General features: G+C 46.8%; 1 protein-coding gene across 2 annotated transcripts in view; it reads left to right on the plus strand.

Annotated features, from left to right (window-relative positions):
- Positions 1 to 27,714, plus strand: part of ATP10A (ATPase phospholipid transporting 10A (putative)) — a 483,218-nt gene that overhangs the window by 202,520 nt on the left and 252,984 nt on the right. For both annotated transcript variants that reach the window (XM_063953310.1, XM_063953309.1), the window contains exon 3: positions 26,109 to 26,194. In XM_063953310.1, coding sequence (XP_063809380.1) covers positions 26,109 to 26,194 — 86 coding nt within the window. The remainder of the gene's footprint in view (positions 1 to 26,108; positions 26,195 to 27,714) is intronic.

The following is a 27,714-nucleotide window of genomic DNA, read 5'->3' on the forward strand; positions in this document are numbered from 1 at the left end:
GACAAACCGTGTGTTGTTCTATACTTTAACTATTACCTTTACTATGAAATAACAGCAAATCTCTTTTTAGCACTTTCTATCAACTATAAAAATTGGCAAACAGGAATAGTGATATACGAAATTGAAAAAGAAATGCAGATAAATGTATGCGTGCGTGTATACGCAAGACAGAAGAGAAATAAAACAGTTTTTAAAAGACACATGCGTTTTGTTCTTACTTCCGGTTCCCGGATTCCTTCAGCACTCTTTATCTAAGCGAAGCAGACGCTTATCCCGTCAGCACTGTGAGACAACCTCCCACCCTTTGCTGGGGGATAATGTCTGCTGATCTACCTAGTGCAGATATGAGAAGGATAGGACGAGTCCCCAATTGACAATGCTAAATTCCTTTGTCGTATAAACAACCCTTTATGAAGCTAAGAACACTGTACGCTGTTTACTTAAGAAGTACCGTAATGATACGCTATCTGCGTAACGATCGCTCAGCCGTAGGCGAGACGCTCAAGCGTCACGTTCGCTCGCGGCCCAGTGATCACAGGACACGTTATTGGTTATGACTAGGGGAAAGATTCGCTGTAGCGTAGCCTACGCTCGAGACCACGAGGAGGTCACCAGCGATGCAGACGCTCACAACACTATACCTTTATGATAAAACCTTATACCAAAGAAATACAAAGAATACCTTAATGTGAGTACAGGGTGTAAGTGCAACCTTGTGTAACCTGACTAACTACAAAGCTGCTTGAGCGTCACCGACGCTCAAGTGAACACTTAACACTATAGGAAATACACAGATGCTGGTTTAGGTTCCAAAGCCTATTAACTGTATTATATCTAATATACTTGTAAAAGGGGATAACAGTACAAATGATACACTACAATATAACAGAGACTTCCTAACCACAGAACTAAAATACAAAAAGACAATACTACTCTGACCTAAATGCAATACAATACAATGCTATAATACTATGAGAAATATAAGAGAAAAGAGGAGAGAGAGAGATAGAGAGAGAGAGAGAAATTGGCTCACAGAAAGACAATGATTACGGAGAGAAACTTACGCACAAAGGGTATGATCGCCTGCGCCTCGATATCCAGCTCCCGGCTATCAGCAGATAACCGTTGATGAGAGAGTGAGAGCTGGATGTGGTCGGCCTGCCTATTTATGCCCCACACACAATGCAATCTCCTGGTCCTACAATCCCATTGTCCATTGGCCGAAGGAATTCGGCCCTGCATCATAACAAAAGGTCATAGGGTGATTCATACAGGTGGGCTGTGACGATTTCCAACAGCTCAGGTGGGTGGGAAACTGGGTTTCCCGCCGCATACCTGAGTATGTGTAAATAATAGAAAGGGACATAAACTTCTTATGTCCATAACTATTCGCACGAGCGATTAATACGCTCCAAACCAACACCGGAATATTGCTAATTAAATACTCTTCCGATGGGTACCAAACACTGCTGTATGATTCCTGTTAGACCCTTCGTACGATATAAAGAGGGATTCCTCAGCTCTGGGACATTGTATTTTAACCAAACTTTCAGAATCTATCAAAGGGACCATGATCTATAAACTACATTAATTGTGAACATTTGTAACGAATGAGTCGCACGCTACGACTACATAAACTCTACCGTAAATACGCATACCGCGCCTGCGAGTGCACGCTATTGCGGGTATGCGCCTCCACGGGAGAGCGTACGCACGCGCAGCGCGGACCAGTGTGCGGTGCAAATATGGCAACGTGCATTGAGACATTTTTCTGACTTTGACAATATATATATAGCGCTGGGTGTGTGCTGGCAGACTCTCCCTCTGTCTCTCCAAAGGGCTCGTGGGGTCCTGTCCTCTATCAGAGCATTCCCGGTGTGTGTGTTGTGTGTCGGTACGTGTGTGTCGACATGTATGAGGAGGAAAATGATGTGGAGGCGGAGCAATTGCCTGCGTTAGTGATGTCACCCCCTAGGGAGTCGACACCTGACTGGATGATCGTGTTCAAACAATTAAGTGATAATGTCAACACTTTGCAAAAAACTGTTGACGACATGAGACAGCCGGCAAATCAATTAGTGCCTGTCCAGGCGTCTCAGACACCGTCAGGGGCCCTAAAACGCCCGTTACCTCAGTGGGTCGACACAGACCCAGACACAGATACGGAGTCTAGTGTCGACGGTGATGAGTCGAACGTAATGTCCAGTAGGGCCACACGTTACATGATCTCGGCAATGAAGGAAGCATTGCACATTTCTGACACTACAAATACCACTAAGAAGGGTATTATGTGGGGGGGTGAAAAAACTACCAATAGTTTTTCCTGAGTCAGATGAATTGAATGAGGTATGTGATAAATCGTGGGTTTCTCCCGACAAAAAACTGCTAATTTCTAAAATTATTGGCACTATATCCTTTCCCATCAGAGGTTAGGACACGTTGGGAAACACCCCCTAGGGTAGATAAGGCGCTCACACGTTTATCTAAACAAGTAGCGTTACCGTCTCCTGATACGGCCACCCTCAAAGAACCAGCTGATAGAAGGCTGGAAAATATCCTAAAAAGTATATACACACATACTGGTGTTATACTGCGACCAGCAATCGCTTCAGCCTGGATGTGCAGTGCTGGAGTCGCGTGGTCGGATTCCCTGACTGAAAATATTGATACCCTGGATAGGGACAATATATTGTTAACTATAGAGCATTTGAAGGATGCATTACTATATATGCGTGATGCACAGAGGGATATTTGCACCCTGGCATCAAGAGTAAGTGCTATGTCCATCTCTGCCAGAAGAACGTTATGGACGCGTCAGTGGTCAGGGGATGCGGATTCCAAACGACATATGGAAGTATTGCCGTATAAAGGGGAGGAGTTATTTGGGGCTGGTCTTTCGGACCTGGTGGCCACGGCAACGGCTGGAAAGTCCACCTTCTTACCCCAGGTCACTTCACATCAACAGAAAAAGACACCGTCTTTTCAAACTCAGTCCTTTCGTTCCCATAAATACAAGCAAGCAAAAGGCCATTCCTTTCTGCCCCGGGGCAGAGGAAGGGGAAAAAGACTGCACCATGCAGCCGCTTCCCAGGATCAGAAGCCTTCCCCTGCTTCTGCCAAGTCTTCAGCATGACGCTGGGGCTTTACAAGCAGACTCAGACTTGGTGGGGGCCCGTCTCAAGAATTTCAACGCGCAGTGGGCTCACTCGCAAGTGGATCCCTGGATTCTACAGGTAGTATCGCAGGGGTACAAACTGGAATTCGAGGCGTTTCCCCCTCGCCGGTTCCTGAAGTCTGCTCTGCCAAAGTCTCCCTCCGACAGGGAGGCAGTTCTGGAAGCCATTCACAAGCTGTATTCCCAGCAGGTGATAATCAAGGTACCCCTCCTACAACAAGGAAAGGGGTATTATTCCACGCTGTTTGTGGTACCGAAGCCGGACGGCTCGGTGAGACCAATTTTAAATCTGAAATCCTTGAACACTTACATAAAAAGGTTCAAATTCAAGATGGAATCACTCAGAGCGGTGATAGCGAACCTGGAAGAAGGGGACTATATGGTGTCTCTGGACATCAAAGATGCTTATCTCCACGTCCCAATCTACCCTTCTCACCAAGGGTATCTCAGGTTTGTAGTACAAGACTGTCATTATCAGTTTCAGACGCTGCCGTTTGGGTTGTCCACGGCACCTCGGGTCTTTACCAAGGTAATGGCCGAAATGATGATTCTTCTTCGAAGAAAAGGCGTATTAATTATCCCTTACTTGGACGATCTCCTGATAAGGGCAAGGTCCAGGGAACAGTTAGAAGTCGGAGTAGCACTATCTCAGATAGTGTTACGTCAGCACGGGTGGATCCTAAATATTCCAAAATCGCAGCTGATTCCAACGACACGTCTTCTGTTCCTAGGAATGATTCTGGACACAGTCCAGAAGAAGGTTTTTCTCCCGGAGGAGAAGGCCAAGGAGTTATCCGAGCTAGTCAGGAACCTCCTAAAACCAGCCCAGGTGTCAGTGCATCAGTGCACGAGGGTCCTGGGAAAAATGGTGGCTTCTTACGAAGCAATTCCATTCGGAAGATTCCATGCAAGAACGTTTCAGTGGGATCTACTGGACAAATGGTCCGGTTCGCATCTTCAGATGCAGCAGCGGATAACCCTGTCACCAAAGACAAGGGTGTCTCTCCTGTGGTGGTTGCAGAGTGCTCATCTTCTAGAGGGCCGCAGATTCGGCATTCAGGATTGGATCCTGGTGACCACGGATGCAAGCCTGAGAGGCTGGGGAGCAGTCACACAGGGAAAAAACTTCCAGGGCTTGTGGTCAAGCATGGAAACATCTCTTCATATAAACATTCTGGAACTACGGGCCATTTACAATGCCCTAAGTCAAGCGAAACCCCTGCTTCAGGGTCAGGCGGTATTGATCCAATCGGACAACATCACGTCAGTCGCCCACGTAAACAGACAGGGCGGCACGAGAAGCAGGAGGGCAATGGCAGAGACTGCAAGGATTCTTCGCTGGGCGGAAAATCATGTGATAGCTCTGTCAGCAGTGTTCATTCCGGGAGTGGACAACTGGGAAGCAGACTTCCTCAGCAGACACGACCTTCACCCGGGAGAGTGGGGACTTCACCCAGAAGTCTTCCACCTGATTGTAAACCGTTGGGAAAAACCAAAGGTGGACATGATGGCATCACGTCTAAACAAAAAATTAGACCGATATTGCGCCAGGTCAAGGGACCCTCAGGCAATAGCGGTGGACGCTCTGGTGACACCGTGGGTGTACCAGTCAGTGTATGTGTTCCCTCCTCTGCCTCTCATACCAAAAGTACTGAGAATCATAAGAAGGAGAGGAGTAAGAACGATACTCGTGGTTCCGGATTGGCCAAGAAGGACTTGGTACCCGGAACTTCAGGAGATGCTCACGGAAGACCCGTGGCCTCTACCTCTAAGAAAGGACCTGCTCCAGCAGGGGCCTTGTCTGTTCCAAGACTTACCGCGGCTGCGTTTGACGGCATGGCGGTTGAACGCCGGATCCTGAAGGAAAAAGGCATTCCAGATGAAGTCACATCCTTCCTGGCTTTGACCAGGGTAGGGATAACCGCAAAACATTATCACCGCATTTGGCGAAAATATGTTGCGTGGTGTGAGGCCAAGAAGGCCCCTACAGAGGAATTTCAACTGGGTCGTTTCCTCCATTTCCTGCAAACAGGACTGTCTATGGGCCTAAAATTAGGGTCCATTAAGGTTCAAATTTCGGCCCTGTCGATTTTCTTCCAGAAAGAACTGGCTTCAGTACCTGAAGTTCAGACATTTGTAAAAGGGGTACTGCATATACAACCTCCTTTTGTGCCTCCAGTGGCACCTTGGGATCTCAATGTTGTTTTGAGGTTCCTTAAGTCACATTGGTTTGAACCACTCACCACTGTGGACTTAAAATATCTCACATGGAAGGTGACGATGCTGTTAGCCCTGGCTTCAGCCAGGCGTGTGTCAGAATTGGCGGCTTTATCATATAAAAGCCCTTACTTAATTTTTCATTCTGACAGGGCAGAATTGAGGACTCGTCCTCAATTTCTCCCTAAGGTGGTTTCTGCTTTTCACATGAACCAACCTATTGTGGTGCCTGCGGCTACTAGGGACTTGGAGGACTCCAAGTTACTTGACGTTGTCAGGGCCCTGAAAATATATGTTTCCAGGACGGCTGGAGTCAGAAAGTCTGACTCGCTGTTTATCCTGTATGCACCCAACAAGCTGGGTGCTCCTGCTTCTAAGCAGACTATTGCTCGTTGGATTTGTAGTACAATTCAGCTTGCACATTCTGTGGCAGGCCTGCCACAGCCAAAATCTGTAAAAGCCCATTCCACAAGGAAAGTGGGCTCATCTTGGGCGGCTGCCCGAGGGGTCTCGGCTTTACAACTTTGCCGAGCAGCTACTTGGTCAGGGGCAAACACGTTTGCTAAATTCTACAAATTTGATACCCTGGCTGAGGAGGACCTGGAGTTCTCTCATTCGGTGCTGCAGAGTCATCCGCACTCTCCCGCCCGTTTGGGAGCTTTGGTATAATCCCCATGGTCCTTACGGAGTCCCAGCATCCACTAGGACGTCAGAGAAAATAAGATTTTACTTACCGATAAATCTATTTCTCGTAGTCCGTAGTGGATGCTGGGCGCCCATCCCAAGTGCGGATTGTCTGCAATACTTGTACATAGTTATTGTTAACTAAATCGGGTTATTGTTGTTGTGAGCCATCTTTTCAGAGGCTCCTTCGTTGTTATCATACTGTTAACTGGGCTCAGATCACGAGTTGTACGGTGTGATTGGTGTGGCTGGTATGAGTCTTACCCGGGATTCAATATCCTTCCTTATTATGTACGCTCGTCCGGGCACAGTATCCTAACTGAGGCTTGGAGGAGGGTCATAGGGGGAGGAGCCAGTGCACACCACCTGATCCTAAAGCTTTTATTCTTGTGCCCTGTCTCCTGCGGAGCCGCTATTCCCCATGGTCCTTACGGAGTCCCAGCATCCACTACGGACTACGAGAAATAGATTTATCGGTAAGTAAAATCTTATTTTTTATTTTTTTTTTCTGTCCTGGACAAATGGTAATACAGGGTTGAGTCTCTGATAAACTGATATTCAGAAATTCAAAATTCTGTGAGATTGTGACACCTTTTGCTTTCTCACGGTTCAATGTACACAAACTTTGGTTGATGCACAAACTTATGAAACATTTTATAAAATTACCTTCAGGTTGTGTACAAGGTATATACAGTATGAAACATTCATTCATGTTTAGACTTGGGTCCAATCCCCAAGATATGATCTTATGGTATGCACATATTTAAAAATATATAGAAAAATCCAAATACTTCTGTCCCTCAGCATTTTGGATATGGTAGACTCTCCCTGTACGTGCTGTGATCTGGAGCGAGGCTTCAACAGAAATAGTGGACATCGCAGTCGGAACATAACTGCTACATGGTGGCAGTGGGAAAGTTTATTTTACTCTCTACATGTTAAGGTGCCGGTTTACTTTAAAACAGTAGTAACAATGGTTTTCTATTACAGTGATTTGATTGAAAATTTCTTATTACCACTATTTTCCGATACATTTGTGAAGGTTGCACTAGGGCTGTAGAGTCAGAGTTGTGAAGATGGAGACAATTTTGGGTGGAGTCGGTAGAAATGTACTGACTCTAACTCCAGGTTAAAAATAAAAATACGCTCTTTGATGTTTCTTTCTTGGGCAGGGTACACAACACGTGAATCTATCCAATCAGTGCGTATCATACTACGCATGTTGTTGCTTGTAAAGGTCTTTGTTTCTTCTATGGTTTATTTCACACGTTGTAACCTTTTGTAGCACACCCAAGGTGGCTGCATCTTCGGTGCAATTTATTACCCAAATTGGCTGCACCAACCTTGCATTAAGTTCATTAAGTACACTATGTTTACTGTTCTTCGTTTTGTTTTCCTCTTGGTTTAATAAACATCTGTGCTATGTTATTGGTGCTTGTAAAGCGACTTTGCGTCCTGCTAAGGAAAAGCGCTAAATAAATACAATTGTAATTGGTAAAGTATTCCATTGTAGGCTAATCAGAAGTAAAATTTTACAAATAAACCTACTTTTTATTTCAAACAGCAATCATGGAAGGAGGGGATGAGATTCCATGTAAGAAAGGTGGCAGCACTCATTACATGACATGCAAGTTTATTAACATGACTGGTTTAGTGGTAAAAAGACCTTTTTTTTTTTTTTCTTTTTAAATGAAATGGGATAGATAAGAGTATGTAGCTCAGACTGCAATCTTGGGGGGACAAATATGTACTCATTTGACAGTTTCTCCAGTAAGGGGAGAAGAGCAGGGATGCATTTTTTGCAGTTTGACCTGGATCAGATATCAGCTAAGGCATTTATAAACTTTTTTTTTTTTGCGCGGAGACATAGTCTGGCAACCCCTGACTATACAATACTGGTTAAACGTTTTAGAACAACCCCCCCTTTTCCCCAAAACTTCTTTCCATTGAATTTTATGAAATGTATTAATGTCTGTGTTCTCTAAAATGAAAGCATACTGTAGAATAATTGGAGAAAAAGAGACTGATAATTTATCTTAACAAATTGATTGGAATTTTTTGACTCTTCCAAGTAATGACCTTTTGCAAATATAACCACAGAACATGTGACATGGCATTCTTTCTGCAATGAAAGTCAAATATTGTGTGGGGAATTCTTCTCCACACTGTTGCAGGAGGTCGCACACTAATAGCGTGCTGTGATTTCAAACTTTGGTCCAGTTCATCCAAACATGTTTAAAGGGGTTTAAGTCAGGACACCGGTCTGGACATTTCTCGTTTTGAAGCCTATTGTTCTTTTCCTCGAATATAGTAACTGAGGAGGTATTTTTTGTTGTTGCTCATCTTGTTATGGCATGAACCCTTAACCAAATAAGCAGAGACCACAATATTGAATCGAATTGCAGAATGCTGCGGTATCCCGTTCAGGATCTAGCAAAAGAGACTTAAGACCAACACAGCTCAGTGTTTGACAGTTGGTTTCAGAGGGGTTTATATACTAAGCAGGGGCTTGTAAGAGCCCAAATTTTAAAAGGGGGTATTTTGCTATTTTCCGTTTAATTACCCTCACGCCTACTCCACAGCATACAGATGTGTTCTCATATACCTAGCATCTACACGCCATACATTGATAGACGCTCCAAGGGCAATAACATACCATATTTCTCTGACGTCCTAGTGGATGCTGGGGACTCCGTCAGGACCATGGGGAATAGCGGCTCCGCAGGAGACAGGGCACAAAAGTAAAAGCTTTAGGATCAGGTGGTGTGCACTGGCTCCTCCCCCTATGACCCTCCTCCAAGCCTCAGTTAGATTTTTGTGCCCGGCCGAGAAGGGTGCAATCTAGGTGGCTCTCCTAAAGAGCTGCTTAGAGTAAAAGTTTTGTTAGGTTTTTTATTTTCAGTGAGTCCTGCTGGCAACAGGCTCACTGCATCGAGGGACTTAGGGGAGAGAAGTGAACTCACCTGCGTGCAGGATGGATTGGCTTCTTAGGCTACTGGACACCATTAGCTCCAGAGGGAGTCGGAACACAGGTCTCACCCTGGGGTTCGTCCCGAAGCCGCGCCGCCGACCCCCTTGCAGATGCCGAAAAGTGAAGAGGTCCAGAAACCGGCGGCAGAAGACTTTTCAGTCTTCATAAGGTAGCGCACAGCACTGCAGCTGTGCGCCATTGTTGTCAGCACACTTCATAGCAGCGGTCACTGAGGGTGCAGGGCGCTGGGGGGGGCGCCCTGGGCAGCAATGATAGTACCTTATTCTGGCTAAAAATACATCGCATATAGCCCCTGGGGGCTATATGGATGTATTTAACCCCTGCCAGGTCTCAGAAAAACGGGAGAAGAAGCCCGCCGAAAAGGGGGCGGGGCCTATTCTCCTCAGCACACAGCGCCATTTTCCCTCACAGAAATGCTGGTGGGAAGGCTCCCAGGCTCTCCCCTGCACTGCACTACAGAAACAGGGTTAAAACAGAGAGGGGGGGCACTTATTTGGCGATATGACTATATATATTAAAATGCTATAAGGGAAAAACACTTATATAAAGGTTGTCCCTGTATAATTATAGCGTTTTTGGTGTGTGCTGGCAAACTCTCCCTCTGTCTCCCCAAAGGGCTAGTGGGGTCCTGTCCTCTATCAGAGCATTCCCTGTGTGTGTGCTGTGTGTCGGTACGTGTGTGTCGACATGTATGAGGACGATGTTGGTGAGGAGGCGGAGCAATTGCCTGTAATGGTGATGTCACTCTCTAGGGAGTCGACACCGGAATGGATGGCTTATTTAAGGAATTACGTGATAATGTCAACACGCTGCAAGGTCGGTTGACGACGTGAGACGGCCGGCAAACCAATTAGTATCCTGTCCAGGCGTCTCAAACACCGTCAGGGGCGTTAAAACGTCCTTTTACCTCAGTCGGTCGACACAGACACGGACACTGACTCCAGTGTCGACTGTGAAGAAACAAACGTATTTTCCTTTAGGGCCACACGTTACTTGTTAAGGGCAATGAAGGAGGTGTTACATATTTCTGATACTACAAGTACCACAAAAAAGGGTATTATGTGGAGTGTGAAAAAACTACCTGTAGTTTTTCCTGAATCAGATAAATTAAATGAAGTGTGTGATGATGCGTGGGTTTCCCCCGATAGAAAATTATTGACGGTATACCCTTTCCCGCCAGAAGTTAGGGCGCGTTGGGAAACACCCCTTAGGGTGGATAAGGCGCTCACACGCTTATCAAAACAAGTGGCGGTACCGTCTCCAGATAGGGCCGCCCTCAAGGAGCCAGCTGATAGGAGGCTGGAAAATATCCTAAAAAGTATATACACACATACTGGTGTTATACTGCGACCAGCGATCGCCTCAGCCTGGATGTGCAGCGCTGGGGTGGCTTGGTCGGATTCCCTGACTGAAAATATTGATACCCTTGACAGGGACAGTATTTTATTGACTATAGAGCATTTAAAGGATGCATTTCTATATATGCGAGATGCACAGAGGGATATTTGCACTCTGGCATCAAGAGTAAGTGCGATGTCCATATCTGCCAGAAGTTGTTTATGGACACGACAGTGGTCAGGTGATGCAGATTCCAAACGGCACATGGAAGTATTGCCGTATAAAGGAGAAAAAGACAACGTCTTTTCAGCCTCAGTCCTTTCGTCCCCATAAGGGCAAGCGGGCAAAAGGCCAGTCATATCTGCCATGGGATAGAGGAAAGGGAAGAAGACTGCAGCAGGCAGCCCATTCCCAGAAACAGAAGCCCTCCACCGCTTCTGCCAAGTCCTCAGCATGACGCTGGGGCCGTACAAGCGGACTCAGGTGCGGTGGGGGGGGTCGTCTCAAGAGTTTCAGCACGCACTGGGCTCACTCGCAAGTGGACCCCTGGATCCTACAAGTAGTATCCCAGGGGTACAGATTGGAAATTCGAGACGTCTCCCCCTCGCAGGGTCCTGAAGTCTGCTTTACCAACGTCTCCCTCCGACAGGGAGGCAGTAGTGGAAACAATTCACAAGCTGTATTCCCAGCAGGTGATAATCAAAGTACCCCTCCTACAACAAGGAAAGGGGTATTATTCCACACTATATTGTGGTACTGAAGCCAGACGGCTCGGTGAGACCTATTCTAAATCTGAAATAGTTGAACACTTACATACAAAGGTTCAAATCAAGATGGAGTCACTCAGAGCAGTGATAGCGAACCAGGAAGAAGGGGACTATATGGTGTCCCGGGACATCAGGGATGCTTACCTCCATGTCCCAATTTGCCCTTCTCACCAAGGGTACCTCAGGTTCGTGGTACAGAACTGTCACTATCAGTTTCAGACGCTGCCGGTTGGATTGTCCACGGCACCCCGGGTCCTTACCAAGGTAATGGCCGAAATGATGATTCTTCTTCAAAGAAAATGGACGATCTCCTGATAGGGGCAAGGTCCAGAGAACAGTTGGAGGTCGGAGTAGCACTATCTCAAGTAGTTCTACGACAGCACGGGTGGATTCTAAATATTCCAAAACCGCAGCTGTTTCCGACGACACGTCTGCTGTTCCTAGGGATGATTCTGGACACAGTCCAGAAAAAGGTGTTTCTCCCGGAGAAGAAAGCCAGGGAGTTATCCGAGCTAGTCAGGAACCTCCTAAAACCAGGAAAAGTGTCAGTGCTTCATTGCACAAGGGTCCTGGGAAAAATGGTGGCTTCTTACGAAGCGATTCCATTCGGTAGATTTCACGCAAGAACTTTTCAGTGGGATCTGCTGGAAAAATGGTCCGGATCGCATCTTCAGATGCATCAGCGGATAACCCTGTCTCCAAGGACAAGGGTGTTTCTTCTGCGGTGGCTGCAGAGTGCTCATCTACTAAAGGGCCGCAGACTCGGCATTCAGGACTGGGTCCTGGTGACCACGGATGCCAGCCTGAGAGGCTGGGGAGCAGTCACACAGGGAAAAAATTTCCAGGGAGTGTGATCAAGTCTGGAGACTTCTCTCCACATAAATATACTGGAGCTAAGGGCAATTTACAATGTTCTAAGCTTAGCAAGACCTCTGCTTCAAGGTCAGCCGGTATTGATCCAGTGGGACAACATCACGGCAGTCGCCCACGTAAACAGACAGGGCGGCACAAGAAGCAGGAGGGCAATGGCAGAAACTGCAAGGATTCTTCGCTGGGCGAAAAATCGTGTGATAGCACTGTCAGCAGTGTTCATTCCGGGAGTGGACAACTGGGAAGCAGACTTCCTCAGCAGGCACGACCTCCACCCGGGAGAGTGGGGACTTCATCGGGAAGTATTCCACATGATTGTGAACCGTTGGGAAAGACCAAAGGTGGACATGATGGCGTCCCGCCTGAACAAAAAACTGGACAGGTATTGCGCCAGGTCAAGAGACCCTCAAGCAATATCTGTGGACGTTCTGGTAACACCGTGGGTGTACCAGTCGGTGTATGTGTTCCCTCCTCTGCTTCTCATAACCAAGGTACTGAGAATTATAAGACGTAGAGGAGTAAGAACTATACTCGTGGCTCCGGATTGGCCAAGAAGGACGTGGCACCCGGAACTTCAAGAAATGCTCACAGAGGACTCATGGCCTCTGCCGCTAAGAAGGGACTTGCTTCAGCAAGTACCAGGTCTGTTCCAAGACTTACCGCGGCTGCGTTTGACGGCATGGCGGTGGAACGCCAGATCCTAAGGGAAAAAGGCATTCCGGAAGAGGTCATTCCTACCCTGGTCAAAGCCAGGAAGGAGGTGACCGCAAAACATTATCACCACATGTGGCGAAAATATGTTGCGTGGTGTGAGGCCAGGAAGGCCCCACGAAGAAATTTCAACTCGGTCGATTCCTGCATTTCCTGCAAACAGGAGTGTCTATGGGCCTCAAATTGGGGTCCATTAAGGTTCAAATTTCGGCCCTGTCAATTTTCTTCCAGAAAGAATTGGCTTCAGTTCCTGAAGTCCAGAAGTTTGTCAAGGGAGTATTGCATATACAACCCCCTTTTTGTGCCTCCAGTGGCACTGTGGGATCTCAACGTAGTTCTGGGATTCCTCAAATCACATTTTAAACCGCTCAAATCTGTGGATTTGAAATATCTCACATGAAAAGTGACCATGCTGTTGGCCCTGGCCTCGGCCAGGCGAGTGTCAGAATTGGCGGCTTTGTCTCACAAAAGCCATATCTGATTGTCCATTCGGACAGGGCAGAGCTGCGGACTCGTCCCCAGTTTCTTCCTAAGGTGGGTCAGCGTTTCACCTGAACCAGCTTATTGTGGTACCTGCGGCTACTAGGGACTTGGAGGACTCCAAGTTGCTAGATGTTGTCAGGGCCCTGAAAATATAGGTTTCCAGGACGGCTGGAGTCAGGAAAACTGACTCGCTGTTATCCTGTATGCACCCAACAAACTGGGTGCTCTTGCTTCTAAGCAGACGATTGCTCGTTGGATTTGTAGCACATTTCAACTTGCACATTCTGTGGCAGGCCTGCCACAGCCTAAATCTGTCAAGGCTCATCCTGGGCGGCTGCCCGAGGGGTCTCGGCATTACAACTCTGCCGAGCAGCTACGTGGTCGGGGGAGAACACGTTTGTAAAATTCTACAAATTTGATACCCTGGCTAAAGAGGACCTGGAGTTTTCTCATTCGGTGCTGCAGAGTCATCCGCACTCTCCCGCCCGTTTGGGAGCTTTGGTATAATCCCCATGGTCCTGACGGAGTCCCCAGCATCCACTAGGACGTCAGAGAAAATAAGATTTTACTTACCGATAAATCTATTTCTCGTAGTCCGTAGTGGATGCTGGGCGCCCATCCCAAGTGCGGATTGTCTGCAATACTTGTACATAGTTATTGTTACAAAAATCGGGTTATTATTGTTGTGAGCCATCTTTTCAGAGGCTCTGCTGTTATCATGCTGTTAACTGGGTTCAGATCACAGGTTGTACAGTGTGATTGGTGTGGCTGGTATGAGTCTTACCCGGGATTCAAAATCCTTCCTTATTGTGTACGCTCGTCCGGGCACAGTATCCTAACTGAGGCTTGGAGGAGGGTCATAGGGGGAGGAGCCAGTGCACACCACCTGATCCTAAAGCTTTTACTTTTGTGCCCTGTCTCCTGCGGAGCCGCTATTCCCCATGGTCCTGACGGAGTCCCCAGCATCCACTACGGACTACGAGAAATAGATTTATCGGTAAGTAAAATCTTGTTTTTTCTTCTAGCATTTTAGTCATATTGCAGGTGCAATTAAAAGTCACTCACATTGTACTAGAGACACTAGACCAGTGATCTCCAACCCATAGCTCACGAGCTACCGGTAGCTCGCCGTAGTATTTTCGGTAGCTCATAGAGCGCACGGGCTTGGGCAGTCACTGGTACTCCTCTTCCCTTAATTTTTAATATGGTGCCGGTCATCAGCCAATCAGAGCTTGTGGACCAGCAGTGGCAGCACCTGATTGGCTGCCGGACCACGAGTTTTGATTGGCTCACTTACTGGCACCATATTTTAAATGCCCGCCGCTGCCGGAGACTGTCATCCTCACTGCAGCTGTTCTCCGGACTTCACAGGAGAGGTGCGCGCTGCGCTCTCCTCCTCTTCCGTCTCTCATACAGGAGGAGCAGCATCGGCGGCAGTAGGAAAAGCCAGCAAGGGTTTGCACTGTGTGGTGCACTGTATCGGACACTGTGGGGGGGCATTGTATCGGACGCTGTGGGGGGAGGGACACATTGTATCGGGCGCTGCGGGGGGGGCATTATTTGTGTATCTGGCACTACGCGGGGGGGGCATTACTTGTAGTTGTGAGGCCACACACACTTTCACAGTAACGCACGCGCATTGGGGGGGAGGGGGTAGCTCCTTCAGAGGTTTTATTTTCTGAAAGTAGCTCACACCCCAATTAAGGTTGGAGACCACTGCACTTGACTGAGCTATTAACCACACAGGAATTTGTTTTACAGACTACAAGTTGCAGAAGAAACAGAACGCTGCTTGAGAAAAAGCTGCTGCCACTGTCATCAAAGCCCATTTTGCACAAATTTGGACTTTGCTAGATTACACTGATCAATTTGATGTGCAACATCAATGTAGTTTTGTCACTCCCAGTTGTTTTGTTAATGCAAATAAGATTCACAAAATACACTTTGCTGAGACGCCCTGGGTCCGGCATGCCTAGAGGGACTATTTGGCTTGATTATAGCGACAGTGTATTATCTGTTATTTTATATATTTATTACCAGCTATTTAGCTAGGGCACACATATTCCGCAGCGCTTTACAGAGAATATTTGACTATTCACATCAGTCACTACCCGTGGAGCTTACAATCTATATTCCCCACCACATGTACACACACATTTACGCTACGGTTAATTTTTTGTTGGGACCCAATTAACCTACCATTATTTTTTGGGATTGTGGGAGGAAACCCACTCAAGTACAAGGATAATATACAAACTCCACACATTTAGGGCAATGGAGGTAATCGAACCGATGATCTCGGTGCTGTAAGGCAGTAATGGTAACCATTATACCATTGTGTATGTGGACACATCAGTACAAAAAATGTGGGATGAACCAGATATTTAAAATTTTGATTCATTGGTCCAGAAGACCACCTTCAGCGCAGATGCACTGCCACCGGCAACACCTGCGTGACTGCTCTGCCACCGTACGGTGGGGTCCACGTCCCCCCACCGTCACAGCTCAGCTGCATTGGGTGGAGGGGCACAGGGGTAATAGAAGAGACTGAAAGATGATAAAGGGGTGGTGGGAGAGGGATAAAGAGATGGGGGAGGGGCAGATGAGAGAGAGCGCACTTCTGTGAATGTCTATTATCTATAAAGAGCTGTGGGATATGTATGCGCTATATAAATCACTTTTTCTCTAACGTCCTAGAGGATTCTGGGGACTCCGTAAGGACCATGGGGAATAGACGGGCTCCGCAGGAGATAGGGCACTTTAAGAAAGCTTTGGATTCTGGGTGTGCACTGGCTCCTCCCTCTATGTCCCTCCTCCAGACCTCAGTTTTACACTGTGCCCAGAGGAAGATGGGCGCACTGCAGGGAGCTCTCCGGAGTTCTTTGCATTAGAAAGCATTTTTGTTTGGATTTTCTATTTTTACAGGGAGCACTGCTGGCAACAGGCTCCCTGCATCGAGGGACTGGGGAGAGAGGAGCAGACCTACTTAAATGATAGGATCTGCTTCCTCGGCTACTGGACACCATTAGCTCAGGAGGGGGTGAACACAGGTTCGTCCTGGGCGTCCACCCCCGGAGCCACGCCGCTGTTCTCCTCACAGAGCCAGAAGAACAGAAGCAAGAAGACGTCTCAGGCGGCAGAAGCCTTCAGCGGCTTCACTGAGGTAATGCACAGCACCGCAGCTGTGCGTCATTGCTCCACACACCTCACACACTCCGGTCACTGTATGGGTGCAGGGCACACTGGGCAGCAATAATAACACCTCAAAACATGGCAAAAAGATATATACATGTACAGCTGGGCACTGTACATGTATATAAAAAAGCCCCCGCCATTTTTACACAAATTTGAGCGGGACCGAAGCCCGCCGCCGAGGGGGCGGGGCTTCTCCCTCAGCACTCACCAGCGCCGTTTTTCTCTCCACAGAACGCTGAGAGGAAGCTCCCCGGACTCTCCCCTGCTTACACACGGTGAAGGGGTGTTTAAAAGAGAGGGGGGGGGGCGCACATAATTGGCGGATAAGATATTATACAGCGCTGCTGGGGAAAAAAACATTTTGTGTTGGTCTCCAGGGTCATTGCGCTAGGGTGTGTGCTGGCATACTCTCTCTCTGTCTCTCCAAAGGGCCTTAAAGGAGATACTGTCTTCAGAAAAGAGTTTCCCTGTGTGTGTGTGTGAAGTGTGTCGGTACGTGTGTGTCGACATGTTTGACGAGGAAGGCTCGCTTAATGTGGAGGGGGAGTGTTTGAATGTCAGGTCGCCGTCGGCAACGCCGACACCGGACTGGGTGGATATGCTGAATGTCATAAATGCACATGTGAATCTCCTACATAAAAGGTTAGACAAGACTGAGGCTAGGGATCAGTCAGGTAGCCAGACCGTGCCTGTCCCTGTGGCGCCAGGACCTTCAGGGTCTCAAAAGCGCCCCATATCCCAGGTCGCTGGCACAGATACCGACACAGATACTGACTCTAGTGTCGACTATGAGGATGCAAAATTACAGCCGAAGGTGGCAAAGGGTATTCGATACATGATTATTGCCATAAAAGAGGTTTTGCATATCACTGAGGAACCCCCTGTCCCTGACACGAAGGTTCACATGTATAAAGGGAAAAAGCCTTTCCGTCCTCATTTGAGCTAAGCGAATTGTGCAAAAAGGCTTGGGAGTCTCCGGATAGGAGACTACATGTTCCCAAAAGGATTCTTATGGTGTATCCTTTTCCACAGAAGGAAAGGCTACGATGGGAATCTTCGCCTAAAGTAGACAAGGCACTGACACGCTTATCCAAGAAAGTGGCACTGCCTTCTCCGGATACTGCTTCCCTCAAGGATCCTGCTGGTCGCAAGCAGGAAATTACCATGAAGCACATATACACACATTCAGGAACTATCGTCAGACCGGCCATGGCGTCGGCCTGGGTTTGTAGTGCTGTCGTGGCATGGGCAGACTCCTTATCTACGGAGATTGGCACCTTAGATAGGGATACCATTCTAATGACCATTGAGCATATCAGAGATGCTGCCTTGTATATGTCACGATCCGGGTATCTGGACGCCATTTCTTACCCATCAGATGCCTCCTAAGGCTGGCTCAGCGCTCCAGGACCGGATTCCATCTGTTATCCTGATGTGTACATTCCTGTATCCTCTCCTGTCACTCTGGGACGCTGTCACAGTAAGCGCCATATTACATCTGGCATGGCGTCTCCCGCGGCCTCCGCCGCCGTCCCTGAGCTTCTGCATGCAGAGTGGCGATTACGTCAGCCGCGGCCTCCGCTGTGTCCGCGTGGTTGGATGTGCACTTGTCAGCCTGACGTCTCCTGTCTCCAGTGGCCGGCGCCGCCATTACTGTTTTCATTACCACATGGATTACAAACCAAACTTCCCTCCAAGTGTCTGCATGGGCGCAGCCATCTTGGATTCTGTCAGCTGATCATTTCCTCCAATCTGTTGTCAGTATTGTTAATCTGCATAATTGCCTAGCCAATCCCTTCCTTGCTGCAGGTATAAATACACTGTGCCTGAGCAAGGAAGGCGTCAGTGCTTTGGTTGTCAAACCTAGTTCCTGTTTGTCTCTCTCCTGTGATTGTCTTCCAGGTTCCAGCTCCTGTCTCAAGACTTCCATCATAGAGACCCGCACCAGCATTCCACCTGCGGTGTAGCCTGACTCTCCAATCCATTGTGGATTCATCTGTTTCCAGCTACAACATTACCTGCTTCCAGCTCAGCTTCCAGCAGAGTACAGCTTCCCTTAAAGGGCCGGTGTCCTTTCTACACTTTACCACTCTCCACCGGTATTATTATTTCTCCGCTCTCAAGTTCTACATTTCAGTTCATATTTCATCGCTCCCAAGTTCATTTATTATTTAACTGGTTCCAGCCAGTATCCACTCCGTGCTAACAACAGTCTGGTTCCAGCCAGTATCCACAGCAGCTGTTTTATCTTCAGCAACCCAGCTTTTCCTGGAACACCAGCTGGCACAATCCTGGGTTATCTCCATTGCTACAGTCGGGCCTGGTAAGGACTTTCCATCTAGAAGATCATAAGAACTATCTCACACTACCAGTGCCCTGTGGCTCCTGCCATCCTGTAGTACCCAGGAACTGTATTTATTCTTTGCTGACTTTTACGTTTTCTTTTACTGCTGCTGTGTTGCGGAGTTGTCATAATAAACATCATTGACTTTTATCCAAGTTGTCGTGGTCACGCCTTCGGGCAGTTATTATTCATGTTACTTACATGTCCAGGGGTCTGATACAACCTCCCAGGTTCCGGTACATCTCAGCCCCTACAACTGAGGCTGCCTCCCGTCAGCTCAGGCCCTCAGTTGTGACAGTATATGAGGGATGCTCAGAGAGACATTTGTTTACTAAGCTCCAGAATAAACGCTATGTCTATTTCTGCTAGGCGACTCTTGTGGACCCGACTCAAAGCGGCATATGGAGTATTGCCTTACAAGGGGGAGGAGTTGTTTGGAGAAGGCCTCTCGGACCTGGTCTCTACTGCTACGGCCGGTAAATCGAATTTTTTACATTATGTTCCCCCGCAGCATGCTAAGAAGGTACCGCATTATCAAATGCAGTCCTTCTCGTTCCAATAAAAGCAAGAAGGTACGAGGATCGTCATTTGTTGCCAGAGGTAAAGGCAAGGGAAAAAAGCTGCACTCGGCTAGTTCCCAAGAGCAGAAGTCCTCCCCTACTTCCGCAAAGTCCACCGCATGACGCTGGGGCTTTCCGGGGGGGGGGGAGGGTCAGATCAAGTGGGGGCACGTCTTCGTCTTTTCAGCCACGTCTGGGTTCTCTCACAGGTGGATCCCTGGGCAATAGAGATTGTTTCCCAGGGATACAGACTGGAATTCGAAGACATGCCTCCTCGCCGGTTTTTCAAATTGGCTCTGCCAGCTTCCCCGTTGGTGAGGGAGCTGGTGTTAGCTGCAATTCACAAATTGTACATTCAACAGGTGATAGTCGAAGTTCCTCATCTCCAGCAAGGAGAGGGTTATTATTCATCCCTGTTTGTGGTACCGAAACCGGACGGTTCGGTCAGACCCATTTTAAATCTGAAAGCCCTGAACCTGTACTTGAAGAGGTTCAAGTTCAAAATGGAATTGCTCAGAGCGGTCATCGCCAGCCTGGAGGGAGGGGATTGGATGGTGTCCCTGGATATAAAGGATGCGTACCTTCATGTTCCGATTTTCCCTCCTCACCAGGCGTTTCTGAGATTTGCAGTACAGGACTGTCACTACCAATTTCAGACGTTGCCGTTTGGTCTTTCCACGGCCCAGAGAATTTTCACCAAGGTAATTGCGGAAATGATGGTGCTCCTGCGCAGGCAGGGCGTCACAATTATCCCGTACTTGGACGATCTCCTCATAAAGGCGAAATCTCGGGAGAAGTTGCTGGACAGGGTGTCTCTGTCCGTGAAGACGTTGCAGAGGCACGGCTGGATTCTCAATTTACCGAAATCCCAGCTAGTCCCTGCAACGCGTCTGACCTTTTTGGGCCTGATTCTAGACACAGACCAAAAAAGAGTTTTTCTTCCAGTGGAGAAGGCTCAGGAGCTCGTAGCTCTGGTCAGGAACCTATTGAAGCCGAAAAAGGTTTCAGTGCATCATTGCACGAGGGTTCTGGGGAAGATAGTGGCTTCATACGAGGCCATCCCCTTCGGCAGGTTCCATGCAAGGACCTTTCAATGGGACCTATTGGACAAATGGTCCGGGTCCCATCTACACATGCAAAAACGGATCACCCTGTCTCCCAGGGCCAGGGTGTCTCTCCTGTGGTGGCTGCGCAGTGCTCACCTCCTGGAGGGTCGCAGGTTCGGCATTCAGGACTGGGTCCTGGTGACCACGGACGCGAGCCTCAGAGGTTGGGGAGCTGTCGCACTAGGAAGAAATTTCCAGGGTCTCTGGTCAAGCCTAGAGACTGGTCTCCACATCAATGTCCTGGAGTTGAGGGCCATATACAACGCCCTACGCCAAGCGGAGGAATGGCTTCGGAACAAACCGGTTCTGATTCAGTCAGACAATGTCACGGCAGTGGCTCATGTAAACCTACAAGGTGGCATAAGGAGCAGAGTGGCCATGGCAGAGGCGACAAGGATTCTACGCTGGGCGGAAGGCCATGTAAGCGCACTATCAGCAGTGTTCATCCCGGGGGTAGACAACTGGGAGGCGGATTTCCTCAGCATGCACGACCTGCATCCGGGAGAGTGGGGATTTCATCAAGAAGTCTTCACACAGATCACGGATCGGTGGGGACTGCCTCAGATAGACATGATGGCGTCCCGCCTCAACAAAAAGCTAAAGAGGTATTGCGCCAGGTCAAGAGACCCTCAGGCGGTTGCGGTAGACGCTCTGGTTACACCTTGGGTGTTCAGATCAGTGTATGTGTTTCCTCCTCTACCTCTCATACCCAAGGTGTTGAGGATAATAAGAATAAGAAGGGTCAGAACAATCCTCATTGTTCCAGATTGGCCAAGGAGGACTTGGTATACGGATCTGCAAGAGTTGCTCAGAGAAGATCCGTGGCCTCTTCCTCTAAGGCAGGACCTGCTGCAGCAGAGGCCCTGTCTGTTCCAATACTTACCGCGGCTGCGTTTGACGGCATGGCAGTTGAACGCCGGAACCTAGCAGAAAAAGGGATTCCGGAGGAGGTCATTTCTACCCTGATCAAGGCTAGGAAGGACGTGACATCGAAACATTATCACCGTATATGGAGAAAATATGTTTCTTGGTGTGAGGCCAGAGCTACTCCTACGGAGGAGTTCCAGTTGGGCCGTCTGCTTCACTTCCTTCAAACGGGAGTGAATTTGGGCCTAAAATTAGGGTCCATAAAGGTACAAATTTCGGCCTTATCCATTTTCTTTCAAAGAGAATTGGCTTCTCTTCCTGAAGTACAGACTTTTATGAAGGGCGTGCTGCATATTCAGCCTCCCTTTGTACCTCCGGTGGCGCCTTGGGACCTTAACGTGGTATTAAGTTTCCTCAAGTCACCTTGGTTTGAACCACTCAAAACAGTGGAGTTGAAATACCTCACTTGGAAAGTGGTCATGTTGTTGGCCTTAGCTTCTGCAAGGCGGGTTTCGGAATTGGCGGCTTTATCATAAAAAAGCCCATACCTGATTTTTCACGTGGATAGGGCAGAGTTGAGGACTCTTCCTCAATTTCTGCCCAAGGTGGTCTCATCTTTTCATATGAACCAACCTATTGTCGTGCCTGTGGCTACACGGGACTTGGAGGATTCCGAGTCCCTGGATGTGGTCAGGGCTTTGAAGATTTATGTGACCAGAACAGCTAGGATCAGGAAGACCGAAGCTCTGTTTGTTCTGTATGCGGCCAACAAGGTTGGCGCTCCTGCTTCAAAGCAGACTATTGCTCGCTGGATCTGTAACACGATTCAGCAGGCGCATTCTTCAGCAGGATTGCCATTGCCTAAATCAGTTAAGGCCCATTCCACTGGGAAGGTGGGCTCTTCTTGGGCGGCTGCCCGAGGGGTCTCGGCACTACGACTGTGCCGAGCTGCTACTTGGTCGGGGTCAAACACCTTTTTAAAGTTCTATAAGTTTGATACCCTGGCTGAGGAGGACCTCCTGTTTGCTAAATCGGTGATGCAGAGTCATCCGCACTCTCCCGCCCGTTTGGGAGCTTTGGTATAATCCCCATGGTCCTTACGGAGTCCCCAGCATCCTCTGGGACGTTAGAGAAAATAAGATTTTACTTACCGGTAAATCTGTTTCTCGTATTCCGTAGAGGATGCTGAGCGCTCGTCCCAAGTGCAGACTTCTTCTGCAAGACTTGTATATAGTTATTGCTTACATAAGGGTTATGTTATAGTTGATCGGGTTTGAACCGAGGCTATGTTATTGTTCATACTGTTAACTGGGTAGTTTATCACAAGTTATACGGTGTGATTGGTGTGGCTGGTATGAATCTTGCCCTTAGATTTACAAAAATCCTTTCCTCGTACTGTTCATCTCCTCTGGGCACAGTTTCTCTAACTGAGGTCTGGAGGAGGGACATAGAGGGAGGAGCCAGTGCACACCCAGAATCCAAAGCTTTCTTAAAGTGCCCTATCTCCTGCGGAGCCCGTCTATTCCCCATGGTCCTTACGGAGTCCCCAGCATCCTCTACGGACTACGAGAAATAGATTTACCGGTAAGTAAAATCTTATTTAAAATAATAAATTACATACAGATTAAGTGTAAAAGCCATTTAAAATAAATGGAAACTGTCAAAATATAGACTTGGGTAGATTTACATCACCTGTACACCAGGGAATGGCAACAATCATTCCTTTAAACCAGGGGCGGGGAACCTTTTTTCTACCAAGGGCCATTTGGATATTTATAAAATCCTTCGGGGGCCATACAAAAATTACCCTGCCCCCTAGTAGTTATGCCCCTTAGTAGTACTGAGTGTGCGTGCCAAAAAATGGGTGTAGCCAATTAAAAGGGGATGTGATACACAAATGCCCCCAATAGTGCAGTGCCAGATACACAAATTCCCCACAGTGCCAGATACACTGTGCTGCTCACCGCTGTCAGGGGTCAGGGCCAGGAGGAGAGTGCGGCTATGTTGGGCAACGGTGGTGGCGTGTAGGGCCTCAAAACAGCCGCCGGGTTCGTAAGCCAATCAGAGCTTGCGGACCGACAGCTCCTGTTTGGCCGCTGGCCCGCAAGCTCTGATTGGCTCACGAACCAGCGGCTGGTTTGAGATCCTATCCACCGCTGCCGCCGGACATAGCTGCGCTTTCCTCCCTGCCCTGACAGCTGAGACACGCCGCCTCCGGACTGAGGGGCAGCGGGTGGGCCGGGACAAACAGCTTTGCGGGCCGAAGGTTCCCCACCCCTGCTTTAAACCCTTTCAAGTCTTTAACTTCCTTTCCTCGCATTCTGGATTTGCAGACCACATCTCCAGCCAGTTGATCTGAGAAGAGATAGTTTTAGTAATATTTATTTTGTCAATTATTTAACTTTGCTTTGCATGACACTACCAGTATGTCTTAGCATGTGAGAGGAAGCCTGAATACTCGGAGAACTCAACACAAAACATGGGAAGGACACATAACTCCATACAGAGAGCTGTGGTCAGGTTCAAACCCATTACCCTGGAGATGTAAGGGGCAGTGCTAACCACTGTGCAACAGTTATACCTCAACATGAACATAAAATACATTTGTAACAGCCGCCTCCAAGTTAAACAGTTGCCACTTGCATAGTAATTCTATGAAGCGCTATTACATTTGCATTAACTTCCAAGTCATATAGCTGAATAATATGGAAAAAGCAAGAGCTATTTAGAGGAATGATTTTACAAAGTACTTATTTTTCTTGTTCCATCCTCTGTTCCTTGTACTGACTCGCATGAGTCACATTGTACCACCTCTCGTAAAAAGTGTAACTGTGACATTTTTATACATAAGAAATTTCTTACATCATAACATTTTCCATATAAAAATCACAAAACTAACAATGTACAAAAATAAATCCACGTCTTAAGCAATTATGTACTTCTCATATGATAACATTTAAAGTGTAAAATTAGAGATGGTGAGTGCATGTAAATAGGGGTACACAGGGTGGTGGTGTGGGAGTGGCTATGTCATGGAGGTCACCATCCTCCCTGATAAGCAAGGAAAGAAAATATAGCTAGTGCTCACCAAGGAGATATGGATACATTGGCCCTCATTCCGAGTTGATCGGTCGCAAGGCGAATTTAGCAGAGTTACACACGCTAAGCCGCCGCCTACTGGGAGTGTATCTTAGCATCTTAAAATTGCGACCGATGTATTCGCAATATTGCGAGCACAAACTACTTAGCAGTTTTAGAGTAGCTCCAGACTTACTCTGCCTGTGTGATCAGTTCAGTGCTTGTCGTTCCTGGTTTGACGTCACAAACACACCCAGCGTTCGCCCAACCACTCCCCCGTTTCTCCGGCCACTCCTGCGTTTTTTCCGGAAACGGTAGCGTTTTCAGCCACACTCCCATAAAACGGCCTGTTTCCGCCCAGTAACACCCATTTCCTGTCAATCACATTACGATCGCCGGAGCGATGAAAAAGCCGTGAGTAAAAATACTATCTTCATAGCAAAGATACTTTGCGCAGTCGCAGTGCGAATATTGCGCATGCGCACTAAGCGGAATTTCACTGCGATGCGATGAAAAATACAGAGCGAACGACTCGGAATGAGGGCCATTGTCTGGAATGTGAGGTGTTGTACATTATATGTAGTCTACCAGTTGAAAGGTACCCACTCTACTAAACAGACCGTGTTAATAGATTGGGGAACTTTCAACTGATGCATAACAAATACTACACCTAACATTCCAGACAACTCATACATATCTCATAACTGAGTGCTTTCTATATTTACGTTCCCAGCATTTAGGAGTCTATTTACTAAGCCTTGGCTGGACATAAAGTACCAGGCAATCAGGTCTTAACTGCCATATTACAGGCTGTGTTTGTAAAATGACAGGAGCTGATTGGCTGGTACTTTGATCTCTGTCCACTTTATCTCCAGCCAAGGCTTAGTAAATAGGCCCCTTAAAGTGTGACGATTAAAGGGAATGTAGAATGGATTTTACAGTTTGCCTTAAGCAGCTTGTTTAATCTGGTCCTTCCAGTGTATATTATGTGCAGAAGGATGGTTTGGTATTAATTACAGTTGGATCAGTCACATATCATGGTACATCAGTGCCCACGAACTTTGTATATAAGAAAATGAAGCTGAACTTGCTACTGCATTTGGGGAGAGAGGTTGCACTACGAATAATAGCCACTTTCCCTAATGTTGATTTCTTTCACTATCATCATAATAGGATACAGTGTTCATGTCCTTAATGCTAAATAAGTGTCTCCTTCATATAGCAGTGAGTATGCTTGGACAAAATCTGTATCGGGGGGAAGGAGTATCACAAAATCTGATGAGTGACTTTGCGAGGAAAGTGTTAGTGCCTGTGTATGTATGTATGCAGGTGTGTGTGTGTGTGTGTATATATATGTGTCTCTGTGTGTATGTATATATATATATATATATATATATATATATTGATTACACTGCTTTGTTGATTCCCAAGTCTCCTGAGTGCCGCCTCTTTCTTCACCTGTCTAAATACAAGCTACACCCTGGAGGGGATATATATATATATATATATAATGTGTGTGTGTGTGTGTGTGTGTGTGTGTGTGTGTGTGTGTGTGTATGTATATGTGTGTGTGTAATAAAAATGTATGTCATTTTATGTGCGTGTGTATATTCAGAATTTTACCCAGCTGCCATGGCAGCACTTCCTCTCCCCCCCCCCCCCCCCCCCCCCCCTCAATTCAGTAGATCTCAGATGTTCTCTATTTTTTTGGTGTATTTCAGGAATCAGAATTTGATCCTATGAAGTTCAACAGTGTTATAGAATATGAGAAGCCAAATAATGATTTGAGCAGGTTTCGAGGTTACATGTGAGTATTTTTTTATTCACATATGTGTTACTACAGGTTCTATTCTTTATTTACTAAACATTATATTTTCCTTATTATCTTTTATTTATATTGGGCACCACATTTATACCTCAGTTTACAGAGCATATATAATAAATAAGTCTCTGTACATTGACGTTCACTCTAAATTGAGCTATTGCACAAAACCATACAGTCACCCAACCCAGTCACTTCATATTTATTCTCCTGTTTGTAGCAGTACAGGTTGAGTCTCCCTTATCCAAAATGCTTGGGACCAGAGGTACTTTGGATATGGGATTTTTCCGTATTTTGGAATAATTGCATTCCATAATGAGATATCATGGTGATGGGACCTAAATCTAAGCACAGGATGCATTTATGTTTCATATACATCTTATACACACAGCCTGAAGGTAATTTTAACCAATATTTTTTATAACTTTGTGCATTAAACAAAGTGTGTCTACATTCAGACAATTCATTTATGTTTCATATACACCTTATACACACAGACTGAAGGTCATTTTATACAATATTTTTAATAACTTTGTGTATTAAACAAAGTTTGTGTACATTGACACATCAAAAAACAAAGGTTTCACTATCTCACTCTCACTCAAAAAAGTCCGTATTTCGGAATATTCCGTATTTCGGAATATATGGATATGGGATACTCAACCTGTACTTACCGTTTTGCTTTGCCACCTATCACTGCAATACAGAACGTTGTACTACCAGAAGTAATTCCCTTATGCCATGCAAAACAAAAATGTCTACTATCCGTGCAGGCATGAAATGTTCTCCAGCAATATTGTATAGCTCCAGTGAATGGCTTCATTTTTTTCTGTGCTGTTTCTCCTTTCCTGTAGCACCTCCTTGATTGTCCTGCCAGCCTGAATACGATTTAAGGTTTGACCAATGGAACCTATTCGTAGTTTTCATAGCAGGCTATAAAGGAACGGTGGAAACAAGAGATAATAGAAGGATTGCAGTAGAAACCGGTTATTTCTCTGTTTCTTCATTGTTAAATAGGCAAAGTGATTGCCCATTTCTCCAGGAACTGTAGACACAGAGCAGATTTAAGAAATTCTTTAATGGAAAAAACACTGTAATGTTGACTGTGCCATGCAAAGGAATTCCGGTTTGGGTACAATTAAAATCAAGATGCTTATGCGAAATTATTTAATTTTTATTCCTTTTAAGCAATTCCGTCTTAAAGTTATCTATTCGTGTGTAGAAATATCGTAATACAAGGATCTTAATCAAAAGGCTTGTTGAAGTTTAAAACATTTTGAACTCTGTATTTGAAAGAATTATATAGCTCTGCGTCATAAGATTAAGCAATCCGTAGTCTCATTCCTACACGTTTCTATACATAACCTTTCAATCCAGGGATTCCCACCAGTTTAATCAAATTTCTAGTCATCTAGTAATGTGGGGATACAGCGTTCATTAAAATTGATCTCAATTTCTGGTTTTGAGGAGTTCTCTTTTTAAGACCCTTCAAGCATATTTAATGG

Source organism: Pseudophryne corroboree, chromosome 2, assembly GCF_028390025.1.
Source record: "Pseudophryne corroboree isolate aPseCor3 chromosome 2, aPseCor3.hap2, whole genome shotgun sequence".
NCBI lineage: Eukaryota > Metazoa > Chordata > Amphibia > Anura > Myobatrachidae > Pseudophryne > Pseudophryne corroboree.